This window comes from Gavialis gangeticus, unplaced genomic scaffold (genome assembly GCF_001723915.1).
Source record: "Gavialis gangeticus isolate Ggan-Ray unplaced genomic scaffold, GavGan_comp1, whole genome shotgun sequence".
Classification (NCBI taxonomy): Eukaryota; Metazoa; Chordata; order Crocodylia; family Gavialidae; genus Gavialis; species Gavialis gangeticus.
Window position 1 is genome coordinate 103,195,908 of NW_017729033.1, and position 19,818 is coordinate 103,215,725.

A 19,818-nucleotide genomic window follows, 5' to 3' on the forward strand; every position below is an offset into this window, starting at 1 on the left:
CTTTTTTTTTTTTGTCCATGTTTGCCTGGATGCTTTTTGCTTTTTGGCCTTCTGCTTTTTGCAACCCAAACCAACCAGGTGATGTTTGCAGGAACCCTGAACTCCTCTCCCATGTACACAGTAAAAGTCTTGACTACGTCATACTCCTTCCACATCCATTGACCATCATCAAAGTGGTCTCTAAAAAGGTCCCTTTCTCTGCTCTTGCTCTTAGAAAAGGCAATTTTGAAGGAAAAGGGGCTTTCTGGCTCTTGGTTTTTGACTTGACTGAGCTTTCCTCCAAAGCCATGTGCAAGAAGTCTGCTTTGAAGGAGAAATCAAGTTAGGGTTGGTTATATCATAATTTACTTCACCATTTAAATGACGACCCTTTTCTACTACAGCTGCTTTTGTGGCCAAATGTTATGGGTTCAGCTCATACAAGTGATTAAACCTGTTTCCTAAGTCCCATTTAACTTGGCTATTTGCTGACGTGCTTTGTTCTGTTGGAACCCATGGGCACCTATAAACTAGGGCTGTGTGAAGCTTCGGTCACCAATTTGGTGGAGATTTGGCCTGATTTGGCCGAATCTGGCTCTCTGCAGCAGACCCAGAAGTGGACCAGAAGCACTTTCGGTCTACTTCCAGGTCCGCTAGGGAGTGCATGGGGTATCCTCCTCTCCTCTCTCGCCCCCCCCCCCCCAGCTTGGCAACTGGTGCCTCCTGGGTCTAAGGGGGGCACCTGGGGTCCCCCAATAGCCAATCTTTGTGTGGGGGGGTGTCCCCTGTGCACTTGGCAGCTAACTGGAAGTGCTTCCAGTCCATTTCTGGGTCTGCCACCAAGCGCACAGGGGGGGTTCCCCCTGCGCACCTGTGGGACACTCCATCTGCCCCACCATTGAAGTGTTTATGAGCCGTGCCTGGTACCTTGAGGTATGTAGAAAAAACGTTTAAAGCTGTGTCTATGACCGAATCGCTGATTCTCCGAATCCGCATCAAATCTTCAGATTCAGATTTGGCCGAATCAAATTGGGACAGTGAGCCAAATTAACGAATCGAATCACTGTCTCCAATTCAGGATGAATCCGAATTGAGTACAGGCTGTTTTGCACACCCCTACTATACATGTGCATCAAGGCAGATCTGACACTGTAATTACAGTGCATTGGAGCAAACCTGGTTAATCGAGTCTGCTGGAGCATGGCAGTTACCACACTCCAGCAGACTCCAGCGTCATGTGTATCAGTGTCCCTGTGCTGAGAAATGGCAGTGGGGGTGTTTTAACTAAAGTTCATTCAACAAGCTTTGGTTAAAATGCCCCCTCCAGCATTTTACAGTGTGGGAACACTGATACATGTGACACTCTGGGTGCTTTAATTAAAACAGCTCTTGTAGCCACTCTAAAGTGCCTCTGTTCCCACCTCCCGGAGCATGTGTATAAACACCCTTAATGACTTTACTTTGTACCAAAATGTGTTTTTGACTGCAGACTGCATTTTACTTTGCAGAAGAGGAGGTGGAAATTAATTTCTCATTGCATTGATGTAAAATTTAAAAAAACGTAATATGCCTGAAGAAGGGTGTTTGTACCTGAAAGCTTGCAAAGAACAATTTTTCTAACTATTTAGTTGGTCTGATGAAAGATATCACATTTGCCCAAAGAACCTTGTCTGCCTATGCTGTTAGACCAACATGGCTACAGCCAACAACCCAGAAAAGCCGTAATACTTTCATCCTTAGCAGGATGTTAGCTGAATACTCCTAAAGAAGGGCATGGAGTCTATATTAAGAAGACTTGAGTGTTTGATTACAATTGGTGGGAAAATATACAGGTAACATCATTCTGCCCACCAGAGGGCTCTCATAGCTTCAAAGAAACAGAGTGAGAGTAGTAACAACATAGTTTTAACTTATAAATGCATTTTTTCTAGGTATTTAAAAGTGCCTGTAACAAGCTGCCCAGAAATGTTGGTCTGATTCTGTTTTATTTTTGTAAGTCCCTAAACCATGCACAAAATGTTGATGAAAGTAAACATGAAGCAAAGCACCCACCCCAGCATTTATCTCCACTTACATTTTACTTGCACCCACATCATGCAACAGCCACCAGGCTTATAGAGTGCCTCAAAAGACATAATTAAAAGGGGACACCAAGGCTTTGTGGATCAAAACTAGTGATTTAAAACCCCTTAAGAATTTGAATTACAACAGTCTATAGAGTTTTGGGCTTTTGTTGCTAAAGTTTTTTTGAACTGGCTATAGTGACTAGGAAGTTTTCAGGGCTGTCTGCATATCTTGCAGAAGCCAGTTGATAGCTTCAGATCAAATTCTTCCTAAAAAAGAACTTAGTAAAGATCAAATTTCCTTTATTCCTTTGCTCTTTCCATTAAAATGCGGCAAACAAAAAATATTTCTTTATGCTTTTCTGTGCAAGTAAGACTCCCATTACAAGGGTGTATTTATATACTGCATTTACACAGTTGGTCTGTCCAGAAGAAGACAGAATAGAGATTTTAAGGCTTCAGGCACTTGCATGTTGTTGCAGAAATGACTAGTGAAGTGCATTAACTTTAAATGATCTGGGGTCCCTGTAGCTGTCCAGACATGAAGTAATTTGTTTATCTGCCCATAATCTTAAAGGATAATAGTCCCAGGGCCAAAGTTTGTAACCCAAGCAGATGAATGAGATGGACAGAAAGAAGAAAAGAAGTAATGTATCCATTTTTAAAGAGGGAAAAGTGAGGTCCGGAGAAATTTAGCAATATTTTCAGAAGTGCCAGTGTTTCTTAGTATGATGTTCAATGAGACTTAGTAGCATTTGTAACAATGTTACCTTAAGGGACTTGCCCAAGATGGAAGGCTGTGGCAGAGATGGGCATGGAACCTGGAACCCCCAGTGCCATTTTTTTGCAGTCTCACCACAGAGCCATCCTTCTTTTCTTTAAAGCCTTATCTCCAGTGTAGCCCCATCTTTCCTTTATTCCCTGGAGATTATTTTAAAGCAGCAGACCATAAAATACTTTTAAAGCATAGTCTCCTGTCCTGCAGATGCATGCTCTGCTTACTATTATTTATTATCTTAATACTGTTCATAAAACTCCTTTGTTTTGTCCCAGGTGTTGTATGAACTTCCCACAAACACACAGTGGTGCTTTGACATTCAGTGGTGTCCCAGAAACCCTGCTGTGCTTTCAGCAGCTTCTTTTGATGGGCGGATCAGCATTTACTCCATCATGGGAGGAAGCACAGATGGTTTGAGGCAGAAGCAGGTAGACAAGGTACTGAAAAGTATTAAGTTATGCATGTGAAGTTGCAGAGGAAAATGATGCCCTCCATATGCCAGAATTTTTAAATGGCCAAAGGATAGATACCAGTGCAATGAAGAAGCCTGTTGAATGCAAGTGATTTTTTTTATTTATTTTAATTTGGCAGGCAGTGTGCAATTACTTTCTTTCTCTTTAAAGCTCTCCTCCTCCTTTGGAAATCTTGATCCATTTGGTACAGGGCAGCCTCTCCCACCATTGCAGCTTCCACAGCAGACAACTCCACAAAGCAGTGTTCTACCATTAAAGAAGCCACCCAAGTGGATCCGACGACCTGTGGGTGCATCATTTTCAGTAAGTGTGGGATCTTCTTTGCAGACTACAGGCTGGACTCAGTTGACTTTGCCGTAACTTTTCTAATACACTCTGTATAAAGAGTTGAGCAGAGATGTGAAATTCAGTCTTGTGGTCCAGATTAGTATAATAAAGCTTCACTAATTTACAGTAATGCCTGGGAGGTCTACTGTGGATTACCACATTTTAAAGCTTGATTGACAGCCAAGTGAACAAAATTTACAAAATAATTGTTAATAAAAGCCAGTGCATCACCACAGACTTTTTGTTTATATACTTTAATATGCCTGCTTTCATTTTCTGATGCTTGTTTTAGTACATACACTGTCTGCTTAGTAAGAGTAGTGGAGACCTCTCTGCATTTTGCTGTTCTTTGAGTCTCTGAGGCTGCTAAATTTCTTAAGGATTATCAAAATCACAGATTAGCCAGGTGAGATTCAGCTAGGTTCTCCTGTCCATCTGAGCCATCTTTTCTTTGACTGGACTGTTTACTTATTTTCAAAAGTTACAGACTTTTGTTTTAATGAAAGGAAGACTACCATGATTTCTTGTATACCCTGCACCTTTTTCCCTCAAAACCAGCTGGGGAAAATTGGATGGCACATTATATGTGAGGAAAAGGGATCCTCATGGGTTTGGAAATTTAAAGGGGGGCTGCAGTTGGGTGGTGGCAGTGTTAATTGTGGTGACTCTGGGAGCCATGGGAATTAATGCTGCCACTGCTTCTATTACCGCACCCTCCTGCTGCCAAATTCTAGATCTCTGGGAAGCCCACTGCCCCAGCCACAAGCTGGATTGGGCTGGCATGTGGAATGGTCTGCAGCTAGATCTGGCACACTGCATCCAACCCCTCACTGGCTCTGGAACCATGTGTTGGATCAGACCCAGTGCACTGTGTCTGGAACTGTGCGTTGACTGCGGAGCTGTGTACTGGGTTGGACTCAGCTTGTAACTTCAGAGTCAGAGTGTGGTCCTGGACTTGGCACATGGCTCCAGTGTCAACATGCAGGGTCAGACCCAACATGTGGTTCTGGAGCCAGCAGATGGCCCTGTACCTGGCCTGAGGTCCCAGACTCAATGCAGTGGGTCTGACCCAGCACATAGTTCCAGAGTCAGTGTGTGGAATCCAACTCTGCATGTGGCCCTAGCCCCAGCACCCTGGATCAGTCTGTGGGCCCTATCTGGCACTCAAGTTTGACACCAGGCTTGGTTCCCTAGCTGCTGCTACTTATGTCAAAGATCTCTTTACTTCAGACTTCCCTTCAAAATCCAGGTGCCTACTATACACAGGGGTGTGCTTTTTTTGTTGTTGAGAAAATATAGTTATATCAGACTTTTGCTCTGTCAGTGTTAAATTGACTCAAAATAGATATCTATGCCAAAATACTGATCTATTCTCAGCACTGTGTACGTACTTACTTGGTAGCTGATACATTAATGTGAAATTTGACCTCTGCAATAGGCTATAATTTGTGCTGTTTTAGAAGTGATTCACATACTTGTTTATTCCCATTACCTCATCCTGGTTATTTGATAGCCAACTTTGAGGTTATGTCTTTTGTGGGTAATTTTTGCCTTGAATTATGCTGGCTTTTGCACCACTTGTATCAATGCATGTAGGCTTTTGTTCTACATAAAGCTGTAAACAGTTATAATTTTTATTTCTTTCTTTCACACCTGTTCAGATCTTGGCATTTTCTTTTCCACTTTTACTTCTGCCTATATTTTATTTATTAATTATATCTCAATATTTTTTCAGTACCTCATATCATGCCTTATTTATGTATGTGTATACATAAAGTTTTTATTTCAGAATTGTTATAAAAGCACCAAAGAACCCAGCCAAGATCAGAGCCTCATCATGCTAAATGTTGTAGAACTACATATAGGGGCTATTTTTGGGAGCTTATAAACCAGGGTTAGACAACCCCTGGCATGGGTGCCAGAGTGTGGCATGTGAAGGAATTTTGTTTGGCATGTGCACCTCAGGGTGGCCAATAAGGAAGGGGCTGGCACTGTGCTGCCACAAGGACCAGGCCCCTTGTTTTTCTCCCACCATCTGCCAGTGGTGTGCCAACATCTTACAAGTCAAGGTTGCTGGTATTTTTGGCACTCTACCCAAAAACATTGTCAACCACTGTTGTAAGCTGTGTGCCTCATCTGAGAGGCACTTGAATAACTTTATTCATGAAGGTGATCCTGTTGAACTCAGTGGAAGTACTCGTATGTGTACACATTTGAAAGACCAGAACTTCAAATAAAACATACATATTCTCTGTCTGTCTGTCTGTCTGTCTGTCTCTCTCTCTCTCTCCATACACACACACATTCTGTGTGTGTACATGCGTGTTTCCAATGCATGTGTACATATGTATTGTAGATAAAATGGGTCTATTTGTATGTATGTGGTGATGTATAACTGCACTGTGTAATGCATGGTGCATTGTTTATTCAATTACAGTTCGGAGGGAAGCTGGTTACATTTGAGAATACAAAGTCCCAGCAGCAGCAAGGAACTGAGCAGCCACCACACCACCATGTGCATGTGAGCCAGGTTGTCACTGAGAAGGAGTTTTTGAGCCGCTCGAATCAGCTGCAGGAAGCTGTGCAGTCCGAAGGATTTGTCAGCTACTGTCAGAAAAAAATGGAAGTGGCTCAGACAGATTTTGAGAAAAATGTGTGGGCCTTCTTAAAGGTAACAGCTATCTGACAGTTTAAATTACAAAAATATTTCCACCTGTGCTTGCGGAGTTACGGTAAATTCTAACAGAAAACACTATGTAAAGATAATGGGGGAACTTTCACTTTGGTCTGTGGAAAGGTTAGACTGAAAATTGCGTCTAAGAAGCCATCTCTTGGAAGATGTTCTAGCAAAAGTAAAGACCTACAAACTTTTGTAAAGGTTTGGCCTGGCACCTTGTACCTCTTGTACCTCTTTCTATTAGGGAAAATGACAAAAGATCTTAGATTTACCATTTGGTACAGGAAGATGTGATCTTGATGATTAGTTATAACACTTTTATTTTCTCCACGTAAGGAATCGGTGGAGAATTGTTAACTGTTTGACTGAGTCCACATACTATATGTAGCTAGTCAAATGCCCAGATTCCACTTTAAATTATCTTTTTTAGTATGTTTTGTTTAAAGTCCATGATCATTAATTCTCAATAAATAGTTATCCAAATCAGTTGAAAGTACAGTGTGGAAAATAAAACCAGGAATTAAAATAGGTTTTTAACTTTTGGGGGTTTTTTTTTTTAAAGGTAAATTTTGAAGAAGATTCTCGTGTCAAGTACCTTGAACTCTTGGGGTACAGGAAAGATGATCTAGGAAAGAAGGTAAATGTGTTTGAAAATTGTCATGTATTTGTGCTGAAGGATTTGTACTGACTGTACAGCTTGTAAATCTGAAAAAAACAGTAGAGATAGTCATTTGGGTATAGGACTAGAAGGGCATAAATGGTCAGAGTGCAGGCTATAATGCAATTATTACCTTCTAGGTTGTCCCCTTAGGTTATTTAAATACAGCTCACTTGAAGAAACACCAGCAATATGCTCACTGCTCAAGAAGACGCAAAAAAAAATCCAACCTCTACTCTTGAAATATGATGTAAATAAACCATGTAAAATCCCCAGGAGATCCAGAGGATGTTTCTTTGTAGAGCTTATTATTTCCAAGGCAGAATTCTTATGGTTGATATTCTCTTGGTGTTGGCACTCCAGCTGAGCAATTCTAAAGGAGTTTGAGGGATTTAGATACACATCTTTAACCTCAGTTGTCTAGTTGTTTAGACCGCTTTGAAATTTTCAGTCTGGTTCTTTTAACTAGTGATATGAGTTACAGAATTGCATCTCTATATATGTGAGCCCCAGTTTAAAGAACAGTTGAGCACATTCAGTGTTTATTTAACTAGTTTTAAATACTAAGATATTCCTTTTGGAACTTAGACAGAAGGTGGGACAGGTGTTACCTTATAAACTAACTGCTTCAGAGAGGCTACAGCAGGGGTGGGCAAAATATAGCCCACAGGCTGGATCCGGCCTGCCAGGCCATTCTATTCTGCCTGCAGTGCCCCTAAAAATGTAGAAAATTAATATTGATGACAGGAGCTGGGGGCAGTAGGACCCAGGGGAAGCCGTGACAGGACCCTGTAACAGCAAGGCTCACCTGGCCCTGCCTAGCCCTGGGGAAAGTGGCCAATGTTCCCTCTAAGGTACACTGGTCTATGAGCGCGCTGCCTTGGTCCGTGAGCACGCCGCCTCAGTCCAGTGTGGGACACTTACTGAAGGGGGCTGAGGGCTGGGGCCAGGGGCCGGATGCTGGAGCCGGGAGCCAGGGGCTGGGACCAGAGGTTGGAGCCCTGGGGCTGGGGCTGGGGGCCGGGGGCTGGGGCCAGTGGCTGGGACCAGGGGGTGGTGGCTGGAGCCAGGGACCAAGGGCTGGAGCTGGAGCCTGGTGCGGGCTCCCCAGCTCCAGGGAAGTGCTCTGCTCCCCCGCATCAGGGCCAGGGAGTGAAGCACTTCCCTGGAGCCGGTGGAGCCCACACCAGCCTCCATGCCTGCCTTGCCTCACCTTGGGGAGGAGCCACTGCCTGCCCCAGTGAGGCTTCACCGGCTCCAGGACACTGCTTCGCTCCCTGGCCCTGATACCATGTGCCTCCTCGCTCCCTGAGGTGATGTGGGGGAGCGGAGCAGCGTCCCAGAGCTGGCAGAGCCTCACTCGGGACAGGCAGTGGCTCCTCCCCAAGGTGAGGCAAGGCTGGGATGGAGGCTTGCACGAGCGGCTGGGGCGGGCTCTGCTGGCTCTGGAGAAGTGCTGCACTCCCTGGCCCTGATGCGGGGGAGCGGAGCACTTCCCTGGAGCCAGCGGAGCCTGTGTCAGGCTCCCGCCCCAGTCTCTCCTGGTGCATGGCCTTGAAAAGGCTGTGCCCAGCCACACTTTTAGTTGTGTGTGACCGCGCACACGCGCACCTTAGAGGGAACCTTGATAGTGGTCCCTCCCCCTTGCTGCCACTGGGCAGTTTTTGTGCTAGGCTGTGGTGTGGCTCCTTCACTGCCACCTGTGAGGTGCCCTGCAGCACCACACTGTCACTGCTGCCGTACTAGGCAGCCCAGAGGCAGTGGTGGAGGAGCTGCAGGGCAGGCCAGCATAGCGTGGGGTCTGGGCAGCCACAGCAAAAACTGCCCAGTGGCAGCGAGATGAAGGGGCCGCTTTCCCCTGTGTCGAGCAGCAGTTTCTGTCCAACTGCTGCTGCCACTGCTGCTCAACCCCAGTGGGTGAGCCTGGCGCTGGCACGGGGCGCACAGGGTTGCAGCTGCATGCGTTGCTCCTCACTGCATGCCCAGGGGCGGCAGGACATGCCACAGCTGGGCTGTGCAGAGCAGGTGTGGAGCCTGCTGGGGCTGTGTACTGTTGGTGGTGGCAGGGATGCTGCAGGACGTGTGGGCTCTGAGCTGTTGCGAGGTGGGTGCAGGTGCTGACCAGCTCAGGGAGGCGTGCGCAGGGGGCTCCCATGTACACCAGACATATCCTCAAACCCTTCCCACAAACCCCACAGATACACCCTCCCCCACACAATCACATGCTCCACAAATACCGTACCCATCCACACATCCCCACAAACTCCCCATTCCCACACACCTATACCCCCAATACCCCTGCACACCCACAAACACTATACAAGAGTAAGACTGCATTTTGAGCTATTATACAATCACTTCTATGTATACAGCACAAACACACAAATCGGGACAAAAATGTTTATTTTAAATTAAATTAAAATCTATTATTTTGGTTTTTTTATTTTTAGTATATAATTTGTTTTTTTCTCCATTCTGAGATGGCAAACTGTCTTCCCCAAAGGAGTACTTCCAAGGGCAAGGGGAGGGACTTCTGATGGCAAAGGTCAGAGGTTAGGGGCAGGACTTGTGGTCCCAAGATGGCAACCAGGGGATGTGGTACCTGTCAAGGGGCAAGGCTACCCATGTGGCTTTTGGCAGCTTGCCAAAACTTGGTAAGCAGCCCTCCACCCAAAATAATTGGTCGCCCCTGGGCTACAGCCTATTTCATCAGATGCTATGAATGGACTTGCAGAGAGAAGGGGTACTAAAATAGAAAGGAATAAAGTAATTTAATTAAAAAGGATATGGAAAGGAGGGGTCTGAAGAGGTCAAAAGAGAAACAATTAACCCACTGAGGGACATTGGGGTTTATAAAGCTAGTCCAAGGAATGGGGGACAAATCTGGAGTCTCTCCTGAGATCATACTTAACACAATCCAGTCTGCAGATGATTTCTTGTTCTGCAATTTTGTGTTCAAATTGGTTTTTAAAGTTGTTTAAGGACAGCCACTCTGAGGTTAGCAATGAAATGTCCAGGGGGGTTAAAGTATTCTGTCACAGGCTTTTGTGTCTTTCTAGAACTGATCTCAGATCAGTGTCCATTCACTGTTTCACCTAGGGATTGCCCTGTCTGTCCAATACAGATGGCAGAGGGGCACTGTAAACATGTGATGGCAATATGATGTTGGTAGAGGAGCAGGTGAATGAACTCCAGATGTTATCCTTGCTGTTTGGTCCAGTGATGATGTGGTCTGTTTTGATGAGGGGCCACAACTGCCCACCTGGGCTTGTAGCAAGGTCGGTTGGCTTGGTGAGCTGCTGTTTGAGATTGGGGGGGGGCAGCCTATAAACCAGGACAGGATTATCCCCAAGTGCTGGCTTGATATAATGGTCATCATTTTCTGGGAGGGGTTGGAGGTCCTTCAGTGATGTATTCAATGTGTTCAAGCTGGGGCCTGTAGGTGACAAGTAACAACAGAACCTCTTTTTGGAACTTGGTGGCAACTTTAGGAAAGAAAAAGTAATAAAAATCATAACTGCGTTCAGAAAGGGAGGAGGTTTCCCTGGTTTGCAATTGGCATCTTGAGTTATTTAGGACCACTTCACTTCTTTCTAACCTAAAAACATATCCTGCTTTTGGAGTGATGAAGTTGTTTGGTCTTCAGAAACAAGATCTGCCTAAGTAAGATAAGGGGATGACTTTTGCAAACCCACAATTTTGCATTCTTGTTTTTAAAACTGAAGCTCATATATTTTACTAAGAGAATATAAAACTGTTCAGAATAAAAAAAGGGTACTGGAATATGTGCCAGTATTGCACATCTTTAGAATTTAGTGATAATCTGTATAGACTGTGCAAGTTTAAACTACAGTGAAATAGAACTTGACTGATTTTTCAGGTGAATTTTTTTGTTCTGAAATATGAAATGACTCCACTGTATCTATACTCTGCATCTTTGTATTCTACAGAAGAAAATTCTTGGTATCTTCTGTGCCTTTGTGCCCTAGGAACCCTTAAAATTTGATGTGCCTTTGTGGGCCAGCTCTTCATGCCGTTATCGTACTTCCCTAATGCTGTATGTTCTGCGAAGTTTTCCTTCTGCCCATAAAATTTCCTGGATTTCTTCCTTTAGTTTGGACTAAATTGGTTCAGTCATTTTACTCATTGTAATCTGCATTCTAGCCAAATGTTGAAGTGTGAGTCTGTTCCAGAAAGTAACTCCATAAAATCACAATGTGATTTCAAGGAAACATGACTGTGTCTCAAAATGTTTCAAGGGAAATCTGCTTTGATTCCAAATAAAATATGAGTTTTCCTAACACCTTATCCTTCAATCCTGTTATGCAGGTCAAATGGCCTTGTAATGAGAAATGCCCATTCTGTAAGGTCTGATTGCCGTCTGAAAGTCCAGATGAATTTTTTCTGGCTTCTGCACCACCAAGCAATCAAGACTTAGCACTCAGAGCCTTGCTTACAACTTTATTAATTATGCATAATCCAAATTAGAATCCACCTCACCTTCCACAGTTCAGTTGCATATCCACTGCTTACAAGAACCAAAAGTAATACATATGTATTGGTAAAGTGACCTGAAATACTGAACTGCACCATAAGCCTGTATATGAGACAAATATTTGTTGAGCAAGAAGAAAGTGTTTTTCATAGCAAATTTTCAGCCATAATTGCCCTTTGAACTGAATCCATGTTTTCAATTTATATTGATTCAACAAAAAGTGGCTTGTCTTTAGAGTTAACAACTTCTTCAAAATCAATACATATGAATCTCAACTTATTTTTAGCTTCCTTACCTTACCATAAATACCAAAAGGACAACTGCCTTAAGATTGTCAGAATAAACATCTAGTAGCATGCTGCTTTATTTTATTCTTTTTTCAGCTAGCACTTTGGTCAGCCCCTGGGAACTTCTAAAATATCACTTTTCATTACTGTATTGGCAGTAACCTGAAGGCAAAAAAAACACTGGTCCAGAATAAAATATTTGCATACTGAACTCAGTTTCTGAGCTAGAACAGCATTTAGGGCTAATGTCCAGCCTATAAAGCTAAAAAAAAAAATAGATGAAATTAGTGATATTAGAAAATCCATGCTGCCTAGATGATGGACTGATGTTATCTTAAATTTTAACTTTATATATCTCTATATTAAGGTGAGATTTTTCAAAGGGAATCCTGGGAATTAGACAGACAATTCACATTGCAAAAAAATGTAATTGTAAGGCCTCATCCATGCTGTGGTTGAAACCATCCTGGCACAGCCGGTGCTAAAATATGATTGCTGATGGTACAGTTTCACTAATCACTATATACACTTTTATAGACTATAGACACTATAGATATATATTTTTAGATATTCTGCAGTATTATTATTATTATCAGTGTTCATACTATGGTAACACCCAGAAACCTCAGACAAGTTTGGGCCCTATTATGCTAAAAATATCATTGAAATACAATTTTATGTCTCAAAGAAATCAAAATTGCAAAAGGGAAAACTTCTATAGTCAAGCTTATGGTAGCAATAAATTCCATCAAAAGTTGTTTAGCAGTGTGGACTTTCTAATACCATTAATATTTTTCTAGTGTTGTAGTTGGGCATGCTCCCTAAATACTGTTCTAGATAAGCAACTGAGTTCAGTGTGCAGATATTTCAGTGGGTTTTCAGGTAAATTTTTGTCCAGGCTGATAAAAGAAAATTCCAGCATGATTTTCATTGTTTTGCAAACTCAGTATTAGCTGCATCCCCAGTTTTGCTGTTTCCTGAGCTATGAGAGGTTAATTCTTATGAACACACCCCTTAACATAAAAATACTTTTTATTGACAAGTCTTAATTATTTTTAGATTACTTCTGCTCTGAATAGAGAGAGTCTAGCAGATGGTGAGCAAGAAGAGGTAAGCAAAGAAGAGGTAAGCGAAGAGCAATAGAAATGATGTTTGTTTTAATTCTGGTTTAGCTCAGTAATTGGCCCAGATTATATGTATGCTGATGTAGATTTAATTAAGGCATCTGTTCATATATTTTTTTTAAACTGGAGTTTTTGCTATGTAAATTTCACTATCTATTTTTTTCTATCATCCAGTTAGTGGTTAAGATTGTGTTTATTTTATGATCCCTGTCTGCTTTGGGAGAGATTCGTCTTGACATGAGGCTTTCTCTGCTCTGCCATTTTAATGCATTGGTTAATTTCTGCTACAGAGTTTTATGTTGCCTCTGAGAGTAGGACAACTTCATTAACTGATATGGATAGCAAAGGACACCTTTGCAGGCACCAAATTGTTAACAAAAAGGACTGCAACAGAAGCTGACTTCTGTTGTATGGCCTCCCTTTCCAGGTCTGAGGGGAACCATAGCATCTTTGAAACCACAGAACGAATAGCCATCTCCTTAACTAGTCCAAATCTAAGCAGCTCTTCTCCCTGCCTTCCCACTCTTTCCACAAGTCACATTTGTTGTAATCCAGTTTTTATCTACTTTTAAACCTGCTAAAAATGAAGGGTGATGCCCTGTGATTACATCTAATTAAAAGTAGTAACTCACGGTAGTGGGAGGTTGGAGGAAAAATGTAGTTGTGTTTGTATAAGCCCTCATTGCTCCCAAGGTGGACAGCAGGGAGAATATTGCCCTGAGCATTTAGAATAAAGTAGGTGGGGAAGGGAGCTCTGGATAGAGTAATGATGTAGAGGTCATGTTGCTAGTGCAGGCTAGGTTCAGGTGTGAGAGGAGGAAGGGATTGCATCAGCAGTCAGCACACTGTGCTGCTGTCAAAGGGAGCATTGTGGCCTGCAGAGTATACATTGCTGTACTTGACTTGTAGGGGCTTGAGGGAGTTCATTAAGATATAGCAGAAGGTTTTCTAGCTCAGTCCTTCTGTATACAGTATAGCCAGGGGTATGGTCTGATATAGTTTCATTTTCACTGGCTAAGTCTGAGATTCCTGGAGGAATGATTTGCATTGTTCTCACATCACTTAATTGCTTTGCTCTGTAGCAGCAATGAAGTGTGCCCTTAACTTGCTGCATTCTCTGTCAGATTGCTTCTTGCTCTCTGTCTTGCCTGTTACAAACATACCTCATCATTAGAGTGACTCAGGCTATTCCCATCAGCATTTTTCAAATTGAAGAAAAAGCCTACAGGTAGCTAATTTAAAAACTGATAATGGAAGTGTATGCATTTTATTAATTTATTTCCCCTTGCAGCTGGCAGATTAATCCTGAATGTCAGTGGAGATTATGGTTGCCAGCCCAAAATCATTTATTTCTTTATTTATTTTTACTGACAATCTGCAAACTTCATATTGACAGCCACACTTTTTTATTGATATATGTTTTATGTAATGTAAATGTAGCCCTTCTGCCAGGCCCTGGACTAGGGTCAGGTTCAAACTTAGTATTTTAACACCAACCATAGTTAAAAATTTTAGTTGTCAGTAAAAAGCTTGTAGATTGTCAGTAAAAAAAAATAAAAATAATTCTCAGCTTGGCAACCCTGCTTGACTGCAGAAATGGTTTGACACTATAGTGGCCCCACCCCAGGTGTTCCCCACTCATCCCCATACCTTGACACCCCTGACTGCACCCTACCCTATGCTCCAACCTCCCCTCCCCCAGCCAACCCTACTCCCCCTTTCTCAGCACAGGCCTCCAAAGAAGTACTGCTGTCTGCTTACATGTGACCCAGTGGTACAGGCAAGTGGCTGAATGTGGCTGCAACAGCACATGGCTGGGAGGGAGGAAGTTACAGGATTCAAAGTCCCGAAAGAGTGCTCTCTTCAGGGTGCTGCATGCCCACTCAGATACCAGGTGCATCAAGGCTTACCTCCATTCTCATTTTGGGTGAAGTTCAATCAAGCTCAGGGTTTCTTAGTTTTTTTACAGATGGTTCCATTTTGTAATCAGCTTTACAGCCAGGCATTTTTAAGCTTGTTCTTTATGGACTGTCCATACATTTATGAATAGTTGGCAATCTCAGTCATGGTGCTTTTTTATATGCATTCTTAAACGTTGTTGTTTCTTAACTTCTTCTTCCCTCTCTCCTGATAACTTCTCCAAATATCATCCTCTATTCTTTGCATAAGGCTCCTAAAGAATATGACCAATTAGTACTAAATGACAGTGAAGAAAGTCACGCTGCTGAGGAGCAGTTCCTGGGAGAGGTATGCATTCCCTCTGTATTAACCATTTTGAGCATTCATTCTTCCAACTACAGGGATGTAGGTTGTAGCCATGTTGCTCTAAGGGCATAAGCAGACAAAGTTCTTTGGGTAAATCTGACATCTTTTATTAAACCAAAATCAAATAGTTGGAAAAAATTTTCCAACTCAAATAGTTGGAAAAGTTTCCATCCAGGAACAGCACACACCAACTGCAGGTGCTTCCTCAGCCTGACAAAGGGTTTTTAAACTCAAAAGCTTGATAAGAAGAATTTTACAACTATTTGAGTTGGTCTAATAAAAGATATCAGATTTACCCAAAGAACCTTGTCTGCCCTCATCCAACTACTACATTTAACAATTTACTTCCTTTTTAATGCCTCTTTCTTATTGGGACATGCTGTGGGTATATATAATAATAAATATATTGCATAATAAGTGCAAAGCTGTATTGGGTGAAATTCTAGTGCTAGTGAAGTTGATTGGAGTTCTGTCATTAACTCCTGTGGGGCTGAGATTTTGCTGATAGTGTATGTGTTCGTTTTGGTGGGAGTGGATTGATTGCCGTAGCACAGTTGGCATAACCTTGCATACTTCAGCCAACCAGTTTTCACCCTCCAGCATTTATTAAACATACACAAAGTTTTGGGCTGTCATTTCACTTGATCTAGTCCCTTTCTTCAGTTTTGCTCCCTTCCTCATTTCCTTCTCTTGTCTTTCTTTTTTCTCTCCCTGCTGTTTGTCTAGAATGAAACTACCAGCTGCAAAACCCCATGATTATTCCAAATTATACAGAACAGAGTGAAACAGTTTAGGAATGCCTATTCCCAGTCATCTCAGTAATCAATATGACAGAGAGAGAGAGCCCTTATTGCTCTTGAGTATGGCACTAATTAAATTGGCCAAATTCTTCTACAGCTTATTTTGTGGATATTCATTCTGGTAATGCAGGTAGTTTGCTACACAGCTAAAATTCATTCTGGGCACATCATACCCAGACCACCCATTTTTGTTACTCTCTGGCCAAGTGCACTACTAATATTTTTAGTGCCATTTTTAAAGTACACTGCAGAGAAAAGATGTGGTCTTTAATTTGGCTGGCTAATTCTTGTTAGCTATTTAAGTTAAACTAGCAGTGAAGATGAGAGAGTCTCAGTTTTAACTCTGTTGTAGCCACTTGAATTCAGCTCCAGGCTTCTGGATGAGCCTGAATTAGTTTTAGTAAAACTTTATCTTCTTAATTATTTAAGAACATGCCCTTTTTTACAGACTAGACAAACTTAGAGATATAGGTGTTGAATTCTGGCTTATAGCTTGTAAGAGTAACAGTATTAAATTACTTTGATTTCCTCTAACTGCCCAGTAAGGTCTATATATGCTTGTCATTTGAAAATCTAGATATTTTATTGTATTTTATTAAACTCTTAATGGAAAAAAATAATGGTTACGGCACATAGCCTCTGCTGAATTATGAAGCTGTGATTGACTTACAAGTTAATGTTTTCTGTAGAAGAAGATTTAAATCAAGCACAGCATTAGCTAACAGGTGTTTGTATGATGGTAGTAGTAAATATTTGAGATTTGGCCCAAAGTCAATGTTAACACACCAGAGTGTTCTGTAACCACTGTTCCATCCTTAAAACCAAATATTAAATTTAATTTTTCACCAAAACCCCCCAATCCAAAACAAAAATCCTCTATTTTTTTGTCTTAACTTCACACCTGTCTTCTTCCCTAAAGCAATTTTTCCATAGTATGTTTTCACTGTCACATCCCTGCATTCATTTCTTTGTTTTGCAAATAAGATACAGGGGAGGGAGGGATTGGCCATGGAACAGGTTGTATGCATAGGTTTGAGTGATACTCTAAAGCAGTGGTTCTCAACTGGAGTGGTGCAAGACTCCATGAGGGGTGCTTACACACGTGCTGCCACTGCTGTGGTGGCCAGAAAAGTCTAGCTTGTATGCAGGGCTGCAGTGCGTGTGCACTTTCTGAATTAGGGTTCTATGCTTATGGTAAAACAGGGAGAAAAGCTGGTGTGTACTCTGGCCCTTCCTGGTTCCACTGCCTGGCGTGCTCCTCCCAGAAATGTGTGCTGCCCCTGTTACAAGGAGATACTGTGCAAGGTTAGACTGGGAAGTATGGCAGTACAAGTCAGCTCTCTTGCTTACTTTAGGGTTAAAAGAGAACCCTAATGCAGGAGGAGTTTGCACATACCACAGCCCTTTCCAGTCTGAATGTGCAGCAGGCACATGGGGCAGTTTACTTGACTGAGGCTATAGTAGCACCCAGTTGAGAACCACTGAAGCAAGTTGAGCTCAACGGTGGTTTTCGGTTGGCGTTGTCACTGCATTGAAAAGAAAAGTGATGGAGTGTCGTGACTGAAAAAACCAAGAACCACTGCTCTAAAAAACTGGAGGACTATTTGAAGAGACTTTCACTAGGGATTATGCATTTCTTAAATGGGTTTTGTTTAAATTCCAAAATTAGGATAAAAAGCTTCTGGGTAGATGTGTTCTGCTGTCTTATTAAAATCTCACACAGGACTCTATTCTGTAAGACACTGAACATTTTTGCCTTTATTTAACAAAGCCCTTCAAGCATGAGAGCAGTCCAGTTGATTTCAGTGTCCAAAGTTAAGCTTGAGTGCTTTGAGGGGATGGGTCAGCGTGCCCAATATCTTACGAGAATGAGCAGTACAGTGTCTCCCTGTAGTAAAGTTGAGTGAAAGCTGAGTAGCATTAGTGCAGAGATTAGCATTTTTTTCTAGGTGAAACTGCTTATTTAAAAACAGTACACACCAACCAGATCCATTTTGCCAGAGCAGTTAGATGCCTGGGTGCTGTCTCCTCTGAGACCTTCAGCCAGTGACTTTCCTTTTTTATTTTCTGTTTCTGCAAGATGCAACTAGTTTGGTCACACACTTCACAGTGAGGGTGGGAAGATTAATGGGTTAATGTTTTCGAACTACGTTTTTGTTTTATTGTTCTGTGTAGCATGCACAGAAATGCCAAACACTTTTTTTTATTCAAATACTATTGCTTATAGGACCCAATTCTGTTCCACCTGTTGGGTGTCTAAATGGACTTGGACATCTAGTATGATTCTATTCCACCCTGCTCAGATCCCAAAAATCCATTAATGTATTTACTTTTGTAAAAACTGCCAAATTGCCCTTAAGTTTAAGTCACAAAACAATAGCAAGGAGGAAGAATTGCTCATCTTTTATATTAACAACTTTACAGACTTGAGCAAGTTGGACTAGAAGTGCATGTAGGTGTCTAAGTCTATTTGTGTTGGTATATTTAGATGCCTAATAAGTGGAATAGGAACTGGCCTTTCACGTCTAAATATATGCATATGCTTAAATAGGTCAGTCCCCTTTGAAATGAGCTCCTGGTTTAGTGTTTTTCCCCCACTTTTATCTTGTTTTAAGAGTGCCCAGCCGTGGTCTGTCAGCACTTTGTGTTTATTTTTGTACATTTGCATAGTTGGGTAGATCATTAAGGGCACTTGGGGCTTTGCTGTTGTGTTCAGGGATTTGCTTTGTAGAAGTACCAGGGGTAAGTTAATTAGACCAAGTTGAAACATTATTATAGTAAATGCCAACAATGACAGTGTTTTTTCATTTGAAGTTAATGGCCTCTTAGGAGAATGGCAGTAGGAAAGCATACTGTGTCCTGGAGTACAGAGTGTGCATCTTCAAACTTGACTATGTAGTGATATTGTTTACATAACCTAAAGAAAATGCACTCTTTTGTTCTAATAGAGTACCAAAGAGAATGAACAGGAGACTGAAGATCTGACATCTGCAAAAGAAACATTTAACATCTCTGTCAATGGCGGTAAAAAAAATCTTTATATAAATTTCATGATACTTGCAGCCATTTTGTTTTTTACTAACCGAGCTGTAAAAATTGTAGCATTTACCTAAATTTACTTTATAAGGAGCATTCTGTGCTGACTGTCAGGAAGTCTAATGTGATTATGACTTCCCTTGTTGTCTCTGTACCAGACATTTTAATTACTTGCACTGCTATTACAACTTCTGTGTACCTGTCTCAAAGTGCTTCATAAAACCTCTTTGCTCAAGTGAGGAACTAGGAAGAGCTCACTTTTCCCCAATGTTGAAATGCATTCCCCTCTTGAGTGATTTATGGAATCTTTTCAACAGCAGAAAATGCAGCACAGCATATATATTTGCATACCACACACCCTAGATAAGACATGCACCATGACAAAAGATTTTTCTTTGAAAAAGGTAGAGGAAATGGGCAATCTTACCTCTGTAGGGGCTGGGATGAGCATAGAGTCCTCTCATCAGCCTCCTTCCCCACACCTATAACCCTCACAGGTTAACTCTCTCACAGCCTATTTATATGCAGATTGGCACTTTGACAGTGAAGCCGTAATTCAGCAGCAGTTCTGAAAGGGTTAAACCAGTAGCTTTTATCCATGCATCAGGGGGGAGGGGAGTGGAGATGAGGAAGGGGGAATCCTGCCCTAGCCCCACAAGATCTGAACCTCTAGGCCTTGTGGAAATCAATTACCTAATTTAAGACATGCATCCCAATTTTTCATTGCTAACTGTTTGGGGAAAGGTGCATGTGTTATGCAATAAATGTGGTAATTTAGGAGAGGACATTAGGAAGGGCATTATGCCAACTGACACTGAAATTAAAGCAGGGGTGGGCAAAATATGGCTTGTGAGCC

At 42.0% G+C, this 19,818-nt stretch overlaps 1 protein-coding gene across 1 annotated transcript in view; it reads left to right on the top strand.

Moving 5' to 3' along the window:
* Nucleotides 1-19,818, top strand: part of SEC31A (SEC31 homolog A, COPII coat complex component) — a 97,653-nt gene that overhangs the window by 24,078 nt on the left and 53,757 nt on the right. Inside the window, exons 8-14 of the mRNA XM_019525993.1 lie at nucleotides 3,096-3,257; nucleotides 3,444-3,596; nucleotides 6,058-6,291; nucleotides 6,860-6,934; nucleotides 12,797-12,847; nucleotides 15,031-15,108; nucleotides 18,875-18,950. Of these exons, the coding sequence (XP_019381538.1) occupies nucleotides 3,096-3,257; nucleotides 3,444-3,596; nucleotides 6,058-6,291; nucleotides 6,860-6,934; nucleotides 12,797-12,847; nucleotides 15,031-15,108; nucleotides 18,875-18,950 (829 nt within the window). The remainder of the gene's footprint in view (nucleotides 1-3,095; nucleotides 3,258-3,443; nucleotides 3,597-6,057; nucleotides 6,292-6,859; nucleotides 6,935-12,796; nucleotides 12,848-15,030; nucleotides 15,109-18,874; nucleotides 18,951-19,818) is intronic.